The sequence below is a fragment of the Erpetoichthys calabaricus genome, chromosome 11, assembly GCF_900747795.2.
Source record: "Erpetoichthys calabaricus chromosome 11, fErpCal1.3, whole genome shotgun sequence".
NCBI classification, from domain to species: Eukaryota; Metazoa; Chordata; class Cladistia; order Polypteriformes; family Polypteridae; genus Erpetoichthys; species Erpetoichthys calabaricus.
In genome coordinates this window covers 42359149-42379335 of record NC_041404.2, presented here as the reverse complement: position 1 = coordinate 42379335, position 20187 = coordinate 42359149, and the positions used below count along the sequence as shown (strand labels likewise).

The 20187-nt window shown below is 35.8% G+C and overlaps 1 protein-coding gene across 1 annotated transcript in view; it reads left to right on the top strand.

Moving 5' to 3' along the window:
• Positions 1-4633: 4633 nt before the first annotated feature.
• The window catches only part of LOC127525829 (protocadherin gamma-A11-like), a 35825-nt gene continuing 20271 nt past the window's right edge, over positions 4634-20187 (top strand). The window contains exon 1 of the mRNA XM_051933853.1: positions 4634-6548. Within this exon, the coding sequence (XP_051789813.1) occupies positions 4794-6548 (1755 nt within the window). The 5' untranslated portion in view covers positions 4634-4793. The remainder of the gene's footprint in view (positions 6549-20187) is intronic.

The window sequence follows — 20187 nt, the reverse complement described above, 5'->3', positions numbered from 1 at the left end:
GGAAAGGAGTTGGACCTTTTCAGTTTAACAAAGATTAAGATGTGTCATGATTATTATTATTATTATTCTGAAAGGAATTAATACATCTTCTACAGGTTGTTACTTTGAAATGATTTCAACAAGAACAGGGACACAGTTGTTAAGGAACAGGAAAGTTTTTCTTCACATACAGATTTAAAAACATATTAAACAAGTTACCAAGTAGAGTTGTGGTGAGTGGGACTTTAGGAATATGCACTTATTATTTTGGAGAAATTAGGTGGTAGTATTGGTGAGCTGTTTTTGCCTGAATGGCCTGCTTTCCTCAAAACTTTTGTAATGTTCCAAAGATAACCTCTGTTTGATTGTCATTATCATAATACTCAAAGTATTGGAGTGGCTCAGTGCACAGCCGTAGCACGACAGTCTCATTGTCTCAATATTGTGGGTGTTGTCTTCTTGTCTGACTGGTTATCATGTTTTTTCTCTTGCATCCCAGTGACGTTCCAGTTAGACCCTATATGAATGTGAGAGTGCGAGTTGGTATTGTGTTGAACTAGGACCTTAAGCAGTTTTTTTTTTCTTCCTATTTTGTACCCAATTCTGCCAGGATAGGGCTCTGGTCCCCCCCATATTAAATACTGTATGTTATGCAAGCATGAATTCCATGATGAAAATTTTTTCTTTTTATATATGCATGTAGTTTATTAGTGTTTTTAGCGTTTGTTACCATTATGTCACATATTATTGTTATTATTATTGTTGATGATGATGTTTAACGCAGAATTGTTCAATATTAAAAGTAGCATATTTCTTCTTTACTTAATGCTAATAAGCAGTATTTTTATTTTTTAAAATGCATAAAATTCGCTAAGAAGAAAGTCTCAGCTTGTTTGAAGTGTGATTGTACTTGTAATTATTCAACGTAACTTAATGAATTCAATTTAATCTTAATTTTTGATGCATTGCACAATATTTTTTTTCATATTGTATCCATACAAAGTTAATGCATAAAGAATATTTCTTTTGACTACCTATTTAAAATTGTCTTAATATCTTTGTCAAAGGCATATAATAAATAAATAAATCACTGCAATTATATTCTTAATATTTTACCCTGAAATATTAATAGCATTTAGCATCAAAGATGCTGCAAAGTAAAACTGACATTAGCTTTGCTTTAAATTTACATGGTCTTAGCTTTTCGGTGTCCCTTCAACGAAACAAATTTTAATAAATAAAGTGTATATTTTTATAACTATTTGTGCAGCAGTTTTTAATAGTGAGTAATATGGAATTTGAAATAAAGTGGATTCAGAAAGTGTTTGGACCTCATCAGTTTCTATATACATTATTGGGTTTTATATTTAATTTTAAATGAATAGATTTGCCGTTTCACCCATCAATGTACACACAATAACCCAAAATAACAATATGAAAGTTTTCAGAAATGTTTGCAATTTATTAAAAATCAAAAACTGAAATCTCTCATTCACATAAATATTCAGACCTTTAATTCAATACTTTGTAGAAGCATCTGAGGAAGCAATTGCAGCTTCAGATCTTTTTGGGTAAGTCTCTACAAAGTTTGCACACCTGCTTTGGGCAGTTCATCCCATTCTTCTTGGCAGATCATCTCAAGCTCCTTTAGATTTGATAGGTAGCGTCTTTAAACTCTCATCTTCAGGTCTTTCCACAGAGGGTTTATGGAGTTTAAATATGGCTTTGGCTGGCCACTGAGGGGAAGTCACAAACTTCTTCCAAAGTCATTCCAGCATTGTCTTCATTGTATGCTTTGAGTCATTGTTCTGCTAAAAGGTGAACCATTGCCCCAGTTTGAGGTTTCCGGCATTCTGGAGCAGGGTTTCTTCAATGACCTCTTTGTATTTGGCTGGATTCATTCTTCCCTCAATTCTGACCAGTCTCTTTCTTCCTGTGGCCGAAATGCACCATAGAATGAATTGTGTCACTACTATGCTTCAATACTGGGATGAAATTAAACAGAAGATGAGCAGTGTCTGGCCTTTACCAGACATTTTGTTTAGAGTTTCACACAAAAAAAAATATTTTTTGTCTCATCTGAGTAGAAAAATATGTTTCCTTGTGCTCTCAGAGTCCTTTAAAGATATCACATCCCTTTAACTCAAGACTGGCTTCTGTCTAGCCACTTTCATCAATGTGTGACAAATGATTTGCTGTTGAGATGGTAATTTCCACAAGTTCTCCTTTTTCAGTAGAGGACTTCTGAAGCTTGCTAGAGTGATGGGTTCTTGGTCACCTCCCTGACCAAGGATCTTCTTGCCTGGTTACTCAGGTTGGCCAGACGGCCTACTCTTGGAAGAGGCCTGGTGCTTCCAAGCCACTTTCATTTCACAATTACTGAAGGTGCTGTGCTCCTCGGAACACTCAGAGCTTAAGAAATCGTTTTGTACCATTGCCCTAATTCATGCCTCGCATATGTTCTGTCAGGAAGTTCTGTAAAGAGTTCCTTAGAATTAATGACTTATTTCCTGGTATGCATTGTGAACTGTCAGACATTATATTGTGCGTTTTTCTAAGCAATGTATTATAAATTCAGTTTCCAACAGGTGTACTCCAATCATGTTCTAGACACACATCGAGCATAGTTAAAAGCAAACAGGGTGTGCCTGAGCTCAATTTGTATATAGTGCCAAAGCAAAATGTCTCTAAACTTATATTAATGACAGATTTCAGTTTAAATTAACTTAATACAATTTAACAACTCTGCAACAAGTTCATTTGAGCAGAAATTAAAGCAGTCTGAAAAGTTTCAGAATCCAATGCAAAAAAAAAAGACAGCCATTTCATTCATGACTCTCCCTAGAAATAATCATTGTACTGCCATTCCATGTTTTTTCTTACTTAACCCCATCATGATGAAAATCATGAAGAAAATGGTATTGTTATTGGAGCATGCACAGCATTATAATATAGTGGCAATGAATTCAAATCAAACCTTGAAACATTTGGCTTTAGAATGCCCACTTCAATCAAATGGTATGTTTATCTACCTGGCGCCCTGTCTGGGGTTTGTTTCCTGCCTTGTGCCCTGTGTTAGCTGGGATTGGCTCCAGCAGACCCCCGTGACCCTGTAGTTAGGATATAACGGGTTGGATAATGGATGGATGGATGGATGTTTATCTATATTACGCCCGCTTTCTCACATACCAAAGGTATGCGTGTATGGTTAGCCTGTGTTTTAAATCCAGCTCCCTGTGATCAAGTCTGTGAGGTTTTAAATAACCGATTTAAACAAGTAGATTTTAAACACATGCAAATTGTTTTGTATACATTTCAATAATTCCATCCATCCATCCATTTTCCAACCCGCTGAATCCGAACACAGGGTCACGGGGGTCTGCTGGAGCCAATCCCAGCCAAGACAGGGCACAAGGCAGGAAACAATCCTGGGCAGGGTGCCAACCCACCGCAGATTTCAATAATTTGTTGTTTTTAAATGCACCAATGGCCTTCAGTAAAATTTTCTGCCCAGTTTCTACTTATTCCACTTTTATTTAATTAAAATTATTTGAGGCAAACTATTGGTCATCTTTCAGTAAAGTCCTTGAATTCTTTATGATAAACTGACATATACTAAGATATTACAATTTCAGAGCAATGCAATACTAGGGTGTTGTAACGTGTTAGCTATTATGAATGTAGAGAAAAGCCAAGCAAAATGACACCTTTTATGGGCTAACTAAAAACATTACAGTACGCAAGCTTTCGAGACAACTCAGGCCCCTTCTTCAGGCAAGATGTAATACAGAGACTGGAGTTTATATACACACTCTAGGACAAGAAACAACATTGGTAAATCTTTAAATGAGAAATTTTAAATGTAAAAAAATTAATAGATTCATTCAGGCTAAGGTTAATTTAAAAAGATAGAAAAGAACAATGTATTGTCAAGATCTCTGGATAAGATAACTGTCCAACAAAGTCTTTTGAAGTTTGTAATGAGTTTTTTCAAAACAATGTGGATCTGTAGACAGGTTGTCTGTCATTCTGAGAGATGTAAACAATTCTCATATCTGGCCATAAAACTATTGTTTTATGAGCAATGCAATAAATAAATGCAATAAAGACAATGTACAATGAAATAACACAAATGTATAACTTTTCAATGATGCGAGTCAAAATTATGTTAACATTTGAATGGTGGAAACAATTTATTCACAAAACGTACTTCATATGTGTAAGATGATTTAGAGGAATGTCAGAACCATCATGTTCAACGCATGTATCATATGTGGCACATAAATTGTCCAGAAAAATTCTATTTAAGTATATACATAGCAGTACCATTAGTGTTACCATAATTTTGATTCACGCAGATGTGCAGCAATAGACGTTGACACCACCCAAGTATATTTTTCAGTGCATGTGTTATTCAAATATAAGTTAATATTTATGGCAAAACGGATTTAATATTACTTATATGTATTTCTTGGAGCATCACATTAATAATTTGGGTTGAGATCCTGCATTATAGTAGATGAACTCCGAGTGCCGCTGTTGATCAACGAGGTGATTTTCTTTAATCAGAAATGCAGCAGCACCTCCCCTGCCACAGCTTCAGTATCACACAGACAGAAGGGCCTCGCCATACACAAAGACGGGAATACAAAGACATATACTGGACATAAATATTTCTCACGATTTTCACAGACGATTGGATATGTTCATGCGATTTCTTCAAGACAGAAAAGGAAATATACAAGGAAACCAAACAATACTGATTATCTTCAATAAAGGATAGCGCATTATTATTCTTGCATCATTTAAAGAAAATGCTGCCTTGGACATTCATTAAGCAGGTACCGATCTTATTTGTTCTTACAGAGCACGTATTTCTGGCTACGGGAGAGATCCGTTATTCTATTCCAGAAGAAAAACCTAGAGGGGCTTTGATAGGAAATATTGCTAAGGATTTAGGACTAAATGATCAGAGATTGAAAACTGGCAGGGCTCATATTTTTACTGAAGGGGGCACGGAATTCGTAGAGCTAAATGTAAATAAAGGGATTTTAGTTGTTAAAGAGAGAATCGACAGAGAGCAGATCTGCGGTAGCATCACACCTTGTTTATTACGTTTTCAGATAATACTTGAAAATCCAATGGAATTTCATAGAGTTATTATTGAAATTATTGATATCAACGACAATAATCCAGTTTTTTCTAAAAATAATATTCAGTTAGAAATTAGTGAATTCTCTCCCACAGGAGCAATGTTTTCTTTGCCAAATGCCGTAGACAGCGATGTGGGTGTAAACAGCTTGAAATCATACACACTCACACCAAATGATCATTTTAAATTAAAGATTCAGACGCAGTCTGATGGCAGCAGCTCTGTTAGCCTATTGTTAGAAACGCCTTTGGATAGAGAAACACAAGAAGAGCATGTTCTGTTGTTAACTGCTGTTGACGGAGGTGAGCCTCAGCGGTCTGGAACTACTGAAATTAAAATTATTGTTGTCGACGTGAATGACAATGCTCCCGTTTTTACAAAGGAGATTTATAAAGTTGCTGTCAGAGAAGATTCGTCGATAGGCTCTGTTCTGATAAAGGTACAGGCAAATGACGCAGACAAAGACACCAATGGACAAATAAAATATTTTTTTACCCACTTCACGGGTAATGCCCAAGATTTATTTGCAATAAATTCAGATTCGGGTGAAATTAATGTCATTGGTCAAATCGATTATGAAAACAGAAATATGTATGAAATAACAGTAGAAGCCAAAGATGTTGGAAGTCTCGTAGGTTCTTCTAAAGTAATTATTGATGTAATTGACGTGAATGATAACGCGCCGTTAATTAATCTCATGTCAGTCTCAAGTCAAATTTCTGAGGATTCATTACCTGCTACAGTTGTGGCAATGATTAATGTGCAAGATAAAGACTCGGGAAAAAATGGAAAAGTCAGTTGTTTTGCTAATAACAACATTCCGTTTAAATTAGCATCGTCTTTGAATAATTTTTACATTTTACAAACAGATGGGTTTCTAGATCGTGAAAAGGTGTCGCAGTATAATATTAGCATTGTGGCCAAAGACGAAGGAGATCCTCCGCTTTCAGCTACTCAGACAATCACACTGCAGATTAGTGATGTCAACGACAATCCTCCAGAATTCGAAAAGGAGAGTTATGCAACATACATCACAGAAAATAATGCTCCAGGATCCTCTTTCTTTTCCGTGAGAGCCAAAGATGTCGACTCGGGACTCAACGGGAGAATCTCTTACTTTATTGCAGAAACAGGGATTAATAACATCTCGGTTTCATCATTCGTGTCTATTAATTCGGATGAAGGTGTCCTGTATGCCGTGCGTTCATTCGATTATGAGCAGCTGAGTCATTTCCAAGTCGCCGTGGCGGCTAAAGACAGAGGCTCTCCACCTCTTAGTTCTAGCGTGATAATAGATGTGTATGTTCTGGACCAAAATGATAATCATCCAGAGGTTTTATACCCAATTCCGAATAAAGGATCTCCGGTAGCTGAATTTTTACCTCGTTCTGCAGATGTTGGCTATCTGGTTACAAAAGTTGTGGCTGTTGATAAAGATTCTGGACAGAATTCTTGGCTTTCTTTTAAAATCGTCAAATCTACTGATCAGACGCTGTTTGAAATTGGTTTACATAATGGAGAGCTTAGAACTCTCCGACAAATAATGGAGAAGGATTCAACAAAGCAAAGATTGACTGTTCTGGTAGAAGACAGCGGACAGCCTTCTCATTCAGCAACCGTAAATGTCAACGTTGCCATAACCGATAACCTTGCATTGGCATTTTCCGAATTCAACGACTTTGCACAAGATAAAAGCATAAATAGCAACATTACATTTTATTTAGTGCTCTCATTAGTGATAGTCTCCTTACTTTTTGTAATTTTTATTATTATTCTAATATCTTTAAAATTTCACAAATGGAGACGCTCAAAACTTTTCAGTGAATACCCCAATGGAACTCTCCCTGTTATTCCTTATTACCCACCTCGTTATGCAGAAGTGGGGGCCACTGGGACTCTTTGTCACGTCTATAATTATGAAGTCTGCCTTACGACGGATTCCGGACAAAGCGAATTTAAATATGTCAAACCATTGATACAGAGCACCGTGGGCATGGATCCAAATGAAACAGAAACAAGGAGTCGCATTTCGAGTGATTTAATATCTGAGAAAGATCTAATGCAGGTAAGCTTAATCAGCTTAAAGCAGTTTTATTTTTTGAAACTTGTTTTTTCTTTTTTTATGACTACTATTATATCAACATTGTTTTGTAGTTACATTCTGCTGAATAATTCGTTGGCTGAAAGACTTTAGTGTTTGTATGTCAGAGAGAGGATGTGCAGCATTTTTCATAATGAAATATTGCAATATAACTATCAAGAATGGTGCCTTTGTATGAACAGAAGAGTAACAGAAAAAAGTTTTGTGTAACTAATTGGATGTGGGCAGCAGTCCATCACATGAAGAACTTAGAGGCAAATTAGCCTAACAAATTCATTCTAGAATCTTGAGGGACAAATCAGAGTATCCAGAGTAAAAAATATCACTTACGATGATTTTGATTTTGTTACCATTTATGCTACACTTCTTCAGAACTGCCCATAGAACTGTGCTGTAGCAGTGCCAACCTCTGCACTTCCATGACATAGCCATCCACAGACATGACACGGACATACCACAAAAAAATCAAGAATCATTATTTGAAAATTAAATTTTACAATATATTTTTCTTTTAACCCACTCTTTTTCTTTTACTTTTAACTTGTTTACGTTTATAATGTTTGATAGATAGATAGATAGATAGATAGATAGATAGATAGATAGATAGATAGATAGATAGATAGATAGATAGATAGATAGATAGATAGATAGATAAACACACCCTGGTGGAAATTTCACTTTTACAGAAGCTCATTTGAAGAAAAAAGTAGTCAATTTAATGATTATAATACACATTTCCATTCACCCTGTGGCCAATGTCTGTGTTCTTTTGCCAAATTTAATATTTTCATTTTATTTGCTAGTTTCAAGTGTGACTTTTGTTGAAACTCTGTCTTCAAGGCCAGCATCCTAGAGTTGTCTTTACTCTGTTGTAGATGACACTGGTATTTGGAATGTATTTAAGAAAGAAACCAAACTACACACTGCAATGTTCTTATCCTTGTATGCAGTTGTGCATCTGGGCCTTCCTATTCCCTTTTCTGTCCTGGTTAGACCCAGTTTGCCCTTTTCTCTCAAAAAAGTCATAGACACCTTTGTTTGAAGTTGTTAATTTTGTGTCAGTCTGTCATATGGAATAACCTTCAATCTGCATATAAACAATAGACTGACATGTTTCTTGAGAAAGTGTTTTAATTTTTTCTATTCTTTAAGGAAAAATCAAACTTTAGGAATACCAGTGCCATGCATCCCACATGAACAGAAAAATGGGTTTCAGTGGAACTAATTCAATTAAAAATGTTTCTATAACCAATTTGCTTTTAAAATGATCAGTTAAGGACAAGATAAGGGAATTGACCATTAGGACACTGAAGGAGTAACTGCTGGAAATGAGCTTTGCAGTACTATGTGAGTAATAAATTAAAACAAGTCATTTCAAAAAGTAATAGGCAGTACTGTAGTAGCATTAGTAATGTCTGGACTGCATTTTTAAATTAGTTTAATGATATATTGATAAAAAAAGGTATCTATTTAATTATCAAAATCATTAACATTTCTGAGTGTGTCTTTAGTTTTGACTGGTGGTGTATATATACTAGTAGTTAAGGCTTGTGCTTGACAAGTCATTTTATTCTTGTTGTGAAATGGATAAAACTGCTATCATAAATAAAAAAAATGATCATGTACAGTACAAAATTGACAATTTAAATGTATCTGATAAGAAATTGTGCAACAGCAATTCAGACATGTTAAAAGCAATAACAAAGTTAAGCCATATAGGGATACCCTTTGCACATGTAAATGTATTCTGCTCTTGAAATAAAGCAAATTGATTTTGCCACTGCTGCATGTTAAAATATAATTTGAAGAATAATTATGGCTTTGCAATAGACAGTAGCTCCTGATATTTTCACATTATTGTTTCTATTGGAGTCATTTTATACTTGGTGTCTTTCAACCAAATTTAGTACTCTAATTCATTTCAGCAACTTGAATAGTGACTTAAGCACATGAAAAGTCAAAACATTTTCCAACCTTTTATGTTGTTAATCTATCTCCATATAAAATTTCCATATGTTGTTATTCTATCTCCATATAAACTCCATATAAAATTTCTGTTAGACTGAGTCTTACTCTGACAATTCTTCATGAGCCTATAGGGCTCAATGACATTCAATCATTGAGTAAAATGTTCTCAGTTTTATCTATCTATCTATCTATCTATCTATCTATCTATCTATCTATCTATCTATCTATCTATCTATCTATCTATCTATCTATCTATCTATCTATCTATCTATCTATCTATCTATCTATCTATCTATCTAGGTTGATTAGGCATTCAGGTACGAATTTTACTTGACAATAGGAATTGGCACTTGACCTTGATTAGAATGCAGTCCAGTCTTAACAAAATGTACATATTGGGGTTTCCTTTAATGGAAATAATGGAGCATGTTTGATTAATCATACTACTAAACTATGAAAATAATCACAAATGGTTTAAAGTTTGATTACAGACATCTTGCTTTGTTTTACAATTTTTGCCAGTTAAGAATCTATCTGTCTGTCTGTCTGTCTAATTTGTTCTTGAAATTCTTAGTAAATAGAATTAAAGAAAAGTGTGGAAACGTTTTGAACATCCCTCATAGGTAGGTAGGTAGGTAGGTAGGTAGGTAGGTAGGTAGGTAGGTAGGTAGGTAGATAGATAGATAGATAGATAGATAGATAGATAGATAGATAGATAGATAGATAGATAGATAGATAGATAGATAGATAGATAGATAGATAGATAGATAGATAGATAGATAGATAGATAGATAGATAGAAGACTGTGCTTGTATCTATCTATCTAAGAGAAAAGTGTCTTTTTTGCCCTTCCTTCAATAGCTACTCTGTGTTATTAGACCAGTCCCAGCTGTCATTGATGTTGGCCCCCGAGTACACATCTACTCTTGAACAGTGACTGAGTATACAGGCTCTTCAGCAGAAGTTAACAAACAGGTCCTTTGTTTTTCTAATCTTAAGTTGCAGACAATTTCCTTTACACCAAGAAACAAAGTTCTCCATGTGACTCCTATCCTTTATCTCGTGCCACTTACCAATACATCCCATTAGTGCAGATTCATCAAATAATTGCAAGTGATATGACCTAGTATGATCTTTATAGCCTGAGATGTACATAGTGAAGATAAACGGAGACAGAACTGTTCCTTGTGGAGCTTCAGTATTTCTCACATCCACATCAATGACACAGTCCTTGAGGCTCATAAACTGCAGTCTGTTATCCAGGACACCATCGTCTCATTCACCTGCATGTCCCTGAACTTAACCACATGCAGGAGTTGGATGGATAATATTGATGGTACTGGAGAACACATAATCAAAACATATAATCCTTAAAGTGCTGTTAGCTTTATCTGGAATTTTGCGGTTTGGAGCACTTATTATTCGAGTTACATAACCCCTCGGAGTCCATAGCATGGTGGGTTGGATTCTGCAGTGCACATTGCAGTTTCATAAACCCCTTACCTTTCATTAAAGGCCCTAAACAGCCACCTCTATTGCCTAATGGACTGGCCCTCTCTGCTCAGCATTGCTTTTAATGAAAGATGAAACCATGTAAGCTGCCTTGAATTCCATGAAGCTCATTTGAAAGCAAATGTCATTTCCAATTATTTAATTCTTTGGTTTTCATATAGTTGTATTTTTAAGCTTAGTCTGGCTCACTTTGTTTATCAGGGTTTCAAACTGAAACATGACTGGAGAAAACATTTCCGTTTCTAGTATAAAATGTATCTTGTATTAAGGCAGGGCCAGGGTGGTTCATATTCCCTTTCTTGTTCTGAAGACCAATGTAATAGAAAGACAGTGGGAGGACATCTCTTAAGGACATGTGTTGCCTAATAGGATGTGTGGCAGCATCCCCCTTTGTGGAGTTCCTATTTCCTCGTGAATCATTAATGATCAGTATTTTTAAATGATTTCTGCTTGGAATTGCTGCATTCTAAAAGCTATTTAGAGCTGGATGATTTGGCAATACAGGATTAGCCCTTTAGAAATAGTGGTGGTTCTGAGGCTAAGGATCTGCGCTGGTATCTAGAAGTTTGCCGGGTCGAATCCCCGTCACTGTCAAAAGAGACCCTACTCTGATGGGCCCTTGAGCAAGACCCTTAGCCTGTAATTGCTCCAGCGGCACTGTACAATGGCTAACCCTGCACTCTGACCCCAAGGGGTATGCGAAAACTAACAAATTCCTAATACAAGCAATTGTATAAGGTGAAATAAAGAATAAAAAAAAAATAAGTGTTGTTGTGTACCATCAATAGAAGCATCCCATCCACAACTGGTTTTCGTGCTATGATGCTGCCAACAGATGTTTCATCTTCACTCAACTCTAAAGTGGAAAGCAAATTTTTTAATAGATTGAAAAATGCATGACTATAGAAAATACTTTAGAAAACTAGGGGGCTTTGCCCCCTGCTTGCTTCGCTCGCCAACCCCCGTGTTTGGTTTTCCGGATACACACTTTTAAGATTTTTTTTTCTTTGAATTGTTGCTATTTCTGCGGTGGGTTGGCACCCTGCCCAGGATTGGTTCCTGCGTTGTGCCCTGTGTTGGCTGGGATTGGCTCCAGCAGACCCCGTGACCCTGTGTTTGGATTCAGTGGGTTGGAAAATGGATGGATATTTGTAATCTTGTGAGTCCCAATATGCTGAATCTTTTTAATGAGGTCAGAACAGGTTTCCCTGTTTGGAATTTCAGCACAGACAAAACGATCGACATCATCAGCAGTTAATAATTTTTTTTTACAAAGTAAAAAAGTAAGTAGAGTTCTGCATTGGACTCCTGTCTGTAAAGTTGTGCTATTTTCCTCTCACAGTTCCAAAAGTACATGGGGTTACCAAGGTGATACCCTAGCTTTTGTCTAGGTTTTTGTACAAGGGCTAGACAGAACGTTTTTGACTCCTGGGGTAAATGTAGCTTTTTAAATAAGCAGACAGATAAATATATATACATGAACAAAGTAACCAATAAATGCATGTGCGGTAAACTCCGTTTTTGAAATTCTCAAGATTCTTTATTTGTCACATGCATAGTTGTACAGGACAACAGGCAGTGAAATGCATCCTGATCCGTTTATCAAAAACTGTGCAAAGTTAGAAGAATATCAGTTAGATTAATAAAAAGTCATAGATTTAAAGATAACAGTATAGTAGAACATAATAAATAAGTAAAATTATGTGAATAAAGTAGAATTAAGTGTTAAGGTGCAATAGTATAGTAATTATTGTGCAAAACCAAAGTTAGACTGGTGCATAGTTAAATGAGGCAGTTTGTTTGTTTGCGCTACTGCGATCTTTACTTTCTTTTTTTATATTTTCTAATTTCCCTACTTTCATACATTTTAACTTTCTCCACTTGTGTATAGCACCGTTTTTTGGGGTTTTTTTTAGCCTTTCTAATTTCACTGGTTTCATAGTCTCTAACCTGCCCTGTATGTGTTTAGCGCCAACGTTTGTAAACGTCATTATGAAGTTCTACTTTGTCATTTTACTTATTGTCTTTTAATTCTGAGCTGTACAGTACAATACATAGAACAGAATAAATCCTCAATACAGTATAAAAATAAAAATTCTAGAAGTACGGTGTAGAATTTCACATTAGATGATATCACATAATAAGATTTGGATTTGTTTTAAGTCCTGGAGATCTCATTCATCAAGCTGCCTCCCCCATTTTGCCATTCCACATCTGAAATAATGCTAATCCGATCAAAGGACCCCTCATTCCCACGTCCCCATTCATCAGGGATGACTTTACCTTAGGCAGGCAATCTACAATTCAAAGAGATTGTTACTTTCTTGTGAATTGTTACATATGTATTATTTTCACTTTTACTTTAAAAACTTTTGTAAAAAAAATACTTGTCCTTTATTTTCAGCCACGTGCGTGGTAACATCTTTCTTCCCAGACGTATAATACTGCTCGTGTTGTGAAGGGTGTTGCGATTGAACGTACGCTTAAGGGGTGGCCAGACAATTCCCCACATCAGTCAATTCCCCACATTCCCAACTCCCCACAATTACAATTCCCCACATCACAATTCCCCACATTGCAATTCCCCACATTGCAATTCCCCACTTCCACAACTCCCCACATTGGGATAATATGGAGTGCACTGAATTAATAATATAATGAAGGAATTCTAAAATGCAAATAGTAGTAATTAATCTCCAAAAGTTTTATTTCATGACAATTTATTGAAATGCATTACTGATTACAAAATACAAGTAACTGATATACACAAATGAACAAATGAGTTTAATACAAAATATGCTTGGTACAAAATAATGAATTAGATAAGGTCCTATTCCATTTGCTAATAATTCCACTGTACAGGTTTATCTTTACTCCCGACTAGGGTAAGTTCGCTACAGACTATCAAACGTGCAAACTTGGTGCGCGCGACGCGGAGCACGTAGATACGTTGTAAGGCGCGAGAAGAATTTTATTTGATTTATTTCGTGTTTTTATTTTTACACCATAAGTAGAGTCTATTATTTTTGAGAACTTTAATTTTGGTAATTTAAAAAAGATAAAAATCAAAAATGTTACGTTTTACCATGTTTTAAGAAAGATTCAAAAAATAATAGAATTCAACTTACCTGTTTCAAATTTTTAAAAGGCAAATTGTATATAAAAATGCATGCTTGGATAATGTATTTTTACATATTTATTAACAAGTAGCGTTTTTAAATAAAATAATGCTCGATGTGGGGAAACGGAGGGCACGCTTTTGTATCATTATATGGACTGTCTTATATAGTACATTAGTCTATGGTTATAATAAATATTATCCCAATGTGGGGAGTTGTGGACGTGGGGAATTGTGAATTTGGGGAATTGCAATGTGGGGAATTGTGATGTGGGGAATTGTAATTGTGGGGAGTTGGGAATGTGGGGAATTGACTAAGGTGGGGAGTTGTCATGGAACCACGCTAGGGATATGCCTTTGGATCATTTGCGGTCTTTTTGCTGCTTGCTAGCTGTCTCTTCTGCTGTCGCATGTTGTTGTTTTAAGAGCTGGGAACACATGATGCTTGCCTGCCAAAAGCAATCCAACAACTGCTAGCCTAGAGGTCTGTTGACTTGTTTTAAATGATGGCTCACTGCCTGGTCTCGTGTGATGTTTTAAAAGCAATACCTGTCTTTTATTACTGGCCCCGGGCATGATTGAATTCTTTCTTGCAGGATGTATAACGCTGCTCGCGTTTTCTAAATTTGCACCTAGATTATTGTTTTTCTTTATAGCATTTTTTTTCTCTCCATCGCTTTTGGGTCTCTTTTCTTTCTTCTTCGTTTAATCGTCAACGTTTCATTTCTACCCTATTCATTTCTACCGTATTGACCTTATACACTTTATATGCACTGAGAGCCCTGCAGCTGTGTGTGCTGCGTGACTGCCTTTACGCTACTGATTTGTTTTTTTTTTATATTGCTTGTAAGTAGGGTGTGTCTTACAAGACTCTCGTTCTGTGTTCCAGTGAGACGCACCATGGCAGGTCTCTTTCGTCTCGTGGGTCTTTAAGTTATCTTCCGAGAAGATCACGTATCGTAGACTATCAGGACAGGGGACAGGATTTCTTTTTATAATACAGAGACAAAGAATGATAATAGTATTTACCTCGGTTTTAGGTTTTGTGCCATTTTGGAAAGGCACTATATAAAAATCTTAAATGAATGCTGTTAAATCAATTTGTGCTATCGAAGAGCATGAGTGATCTCTTGTTGTAATATATCAATGAAGTGGTTCCCACATTTAACCTTTAGGTCACTTGGAAAAGAGTGTGTGTGTGTGTGTGTGTTCACCCTATAATGGACTGGTGCCTTATCCAGGGATTTTTCCTGTCTTGCACCATATGCTTGGTGGGACAGGCTCCAGCTTCCCTGCATCAATCCGCATGATAAGGCCACTTTGGAAGATGAATGACTTAATGCAGCATTTTTCAACCTTTAAGTATTTGTGACTCGAGTTTTCATAACAGTTTTAATCGCGCCCCCCTAACATTTTTTTTTGAAAGGAGCCCACTAATACCAATTTGTTCTTTTTTAATTAATGATATTTCATAGATGCATATTTTATTATACCTACTTAACTTTTATAGACATTTATGTAACTCTATTTTTCTAATATAAGAATGTAGTTTAAGTTAATTTGTTTTGGTTTCAATAGATGTATTTTTCATATTTTTGATTCTTGTTTTCTTTTTTTCACATCTTCGCGCCCCCCTTTTTGTTACTTCACGCCCCCCTAGGGGGGCTCGTCCCATAGTTTGAGAACCACTGACTTAATGAATACATAGCAAATTTCAAATATGGCAAACATATGCAAATATTCATTAATTATTTTTAAATGTTTGTTGAGCAAATAACTTGATAACGAGACCAATTAAACGTAAGAGTGATACACTGATTCCTAAACTGATTGGTAAAAAAACAAAAAAAACTGCATCCATAGGGCTCCTCCAAGACTGTATTTTGAATACTCACGTGGCTGTCAGTCAATCTTTATGCAAAGCTTCTAGATATAGCACTTCTTTGAAAAATATTTTTAGATACGGTATTGGACTTATAATTGCTTTTAGTGATCCTTGGATGATATTCCAACATGAAAATTATATGTAAGTAGAATGTCTTAAGTCACTATATTTGATGTCTTTGTATAGTAAAGTCACTATCCAGGGTGGGACGTCAATGCCTGCTTCCAAAGAAAGAATAGCGTCTTATGGTTAACATTTTACATGCAGTTTTCCACTAAATTTAAAGATTATCTCACACTCTTCTGCAACTGAAAATTTTTCATTTCTGACTTTGTTTTGTATGCTTTTTTTAACTATGTAGATTTCCTGTCAGAACAAACACTTTTCCTTTTTGAAATTTTCAATTTCTCTTAAATTACATTTATTTTGTGAACAAGATTAAAGTTAAACTGAAAATGTGTTTTCTATAAAGAAAGTAAAAATTGAAAATACTCTCTTTTCCCATTGCTGCTGTTTCCAAATTCCTTATCCCTCAGTCTCCTCCATTCATGACATGGTAATGGAGTGTGACAACATGTGCCTTCATGGACCGGAATGACAGTATGACTTTTACTTGACAATAACAATTGGCACTTCAACTTGATAATGAAAAGGAGGTTTTAAAATAATGTACATTTGAAATCAGAGGAATCCCTTTAATAGACTTGATGACATATTCATCTAATTGATTACATGACAATAATCACACATGTATTAATAATTGACTGTAGACATTTTATTTTAATTTTTTCCCCCATGGTTAAGGTTTTCAAAGCTTAATGATCTTCTTTGTCTACAGATTATGATAAGATTTGCAAATGTTTAAATCAAACAATGATGAACTTAAATAAGTAGTTAAAAAAATCCTTGCCTACGTTTTTATATTTCCGGGTATATCTTCAAAGGACCGTATTTGATGAACTTCTTGCTGCCTTTTAAATGCGCTTACTTAATAATTTTCTCAAATATTGTATACTATGATATTTTAAACTCGTGTAACTGTTCTGTATTTTTGTACTTGGACTGCGAGTGCCGCTGTTGATCAACGAGGTGATTTTCTTGAAGCAGAAATGCAGCAGCACCTCCCCTGCCACCGCTTCAGTATCACACAGACAGAAGGGCCTCGACACTCACAAAGACGAGAATGCTGAATGCGAGCTCTGGATACAAATATATGGAAAATACACACAGATAAATGGATAAATATGCATTCTTTTGTAACATTTATAAAGGTTGCTTATAGGAAATTCAAACGTCACTGATCAGCCTTTAAAGGAACGGATTTTATTGTTCTCGGATCATCTGTGAAAATGCTGCCATGGACACGAATTACGCAGGTACAGATCATAATTGCTTTTACCGTGTATTCATTTCTAGTGAATGGAGATGTCCGTTATTCTGTTCAGGAGGAAAAAACGAAAGGGGCTTTCATAGGTAACATTGCTAAGGATTTAGGATTCAATGATCAGAGACTTAAATCTGGCAAAGCTCACATTTATACTGAAGGGGGCACGGAATACATTGAGTTAAATGTAAATAAAGGAATTTTAGTCGTCAGAGATAGAATCGACAGAGAGCAGATCTGCGGGAGAATCATTCCTTGTTTATTACATTTTCAGATTGTCCTTGAAAATCCGATGGAATTTCACAGAGTTACTATTGATGTTGTTGACATAAACGACAATAGCCCCTCTTTCCTGAAAAAAAACATTCGTTTAGAAATTAGTGAGTCGTCGCTTCCAGGAGCATTGTTTCCGCTGCCTAGTGCTATAGATAGTGATATTGGTGTAAATACAATAAAATCATACACGCTCACACCAAATGATCATTTTAAGTTAAAGATAGAGACGCAATCTGATGGCAGCAGCTCAGTGAATTTAATATTAGAAACGCCTTTGGACAGAGAAAAACAAGAAGAGCTTGTGCTCCTTTTAACAGCGTTTGATGGAGGAGAGCCTCAGCGGTCTGGCACAGTTGAAATTAATATTATTGTGCTCGATGCCAATGACAATCCCCCTGTTTTCACCCAAAAAGTGTATAAAGCTGCTCTTCCTGAAGATTCTTTATTAGGAGCTGTAGTAATCAGAGTAAATGCAACTGACGCAGACAAAGACACCAATGGACAAATTAAGTACTTATTCTCTCACTTAACGGATAATGCCCAAGATATATTTGAAATAAATCCAGATTCCGGGGAAATCAAACTTATTGGTCAAATAGATTATGAAAATAATAAAATATATGAAATCACAGTAGAAGCAAAAGACGTTGGTGGTCTCGCAAGTTCTAGTAAAGTAATTATTGAAGTAATTGACATAAATGATAATACGCCTTTTATAAATCTCATGTCAGTTTCAAATCAAATCTCCGAAGACTCTTCACCGGGTACAGTGATAGCAATGATTAACGTGCAAGACAAAGACTCGGGAAGAAATAGTAAAGTCAGTTGCACTGTTAATAATAATAATCCATTTAAACTGACATCGTCTTTGAATAATTTTTATACTTTGCAAACAGATGGGTTTCTAGATCGGGAAAAAGTGTCGCAGTATAATATTACAATTATGGCTAGAGACGAAGGAGAACCTTCACTTTCGACTACCCAAACAATCACATTGCAGATTAGTGATGTCAATGATAATGCCCCAACATTCGAAAAGCAGCATTACAAAACATACATCATGGAAAATAACACTCCAGGGTCTTCATTTTTTTTAGTGAGGGCCAAAGATGACGACTTCGGCCTCAACAGTAGAATCACTTACTTGCTTGCAGAAACAGGAATTAATACCATCTCGGTTTCATCATTCGTGTCTGTTAATTCAGATGAAGGTGTTCTCTATGCAGTGCGTTCGTTCGATTATGAGCAGCTGAGTCATTTTCAAGTCTCGGTGACAGCTAAAGATAGAGGGTCTCCCCCTCTCAGTTCTAATGTAATAATAGATGTATACATTCAGGATCAGAATGACAATCATCCAGAGGTTTTATATCCTGTTCCAAGTAAGGGATCTTTGGCAGCTGAATTCGTACCTCGTTCTGCAGACGTTGGCTATCTGGTTACTAAAATTGTCGCCGTTGACAAGGACTCTGGACAGAATGCTTGGCTTTCTTATAAAATAGTAAAATCGACAGACCATACACTTTTTGAAGTGGGCCTACATAATGGAGAAGTGAGAACCATTCGGCAAATAATGGAGAAAGATTCAACCAAACAAAGAATGACTGTTTTAGTAGAGGACAGCGGACAACCTTCTCACTCTGCGACAGCGAATATCAATGTTGCCATTACTGATAGTTTTGCAATGGCGATTACAGAATTCAGCGATTTGACGCACGAGAACAGTAGCGATGGCGACATCAGGTTTTATTTAGTGCTCGCCTTAGTGATAGTCTCATTCATTTTTATTGTTTTTATTATTGTTCTGATATCCCTAAAATTGCATAAATGGAGACGTTCTAAACTTTTCAATGAGTACTCAAACGGGACTCTCCCTGTTATTCCTTATTACCCGCCCCGTTACGCAGAAGTCGGAGCCACGGGAACTCTTTGTCACGTCTACAACTATGAGGTCTGCCTTACGACAGATTCTGGAAAAGGCGAATTTAAATATGTAAAACCTGTGCTACAAAGTCCTGTGGAAGTGGATTCTACTGGAACAAAAACAACACAACACGTCACTGGTGATTTAATTACTGACGAAGATCTTATGCAGGTAAGACCGAATATCATTTTGTGTTCTTTTCCTTAAAAGCTATTCTGATTCTTGAAAGTAAGAATATAAGAATGAAAAGCCCTTGACATGGCTCGCTGAGGATAGCGGAAATGAAACAAGGGGTCGCATCTCAATCGATTAAATTGAAAACAAGGCATTATGCAGGTAATGAAAGTCACTGACTTAAACAGGATTAATTATTATACCTCGTTTCGGCAGTACAGATTTGTAGATTGAACTAACATCTTACACTGTAAAGTATTTTACCAAGTTCATACCTACCTATATTATTTTATGAAAATTAAGTAACAACAATAAACGACTTTAAAGGTTTTTTTTTTAACTGTTCCTTTTACAAATGAAAATGCATATTCTCATTTGTGTATGTATTTTCCACTAACTTGTCTTACTCTAATTACACAAGGAAAGAGTCAAAGAAAAAGACGGAAGCATTAAAACATTATTTGCTGCATGACAGTTGCGTATAACATCATTTGATTCTGACTTTTCTCATGGTACACTCTTATTATGTATCCGCAATATGCATAACTAGACTAAACTATAAGTAGATTGATTGATAGATAGATAGGAAAGGCACTATATTATAGATAGATAGAGAGATAGATATGAAAGGCACTATATTATAGGTAGATAGAGAGATAGATATGAAAGGCACTATATTATAGGTAGATAGATAGATTTGAAAGGCACTATATTACA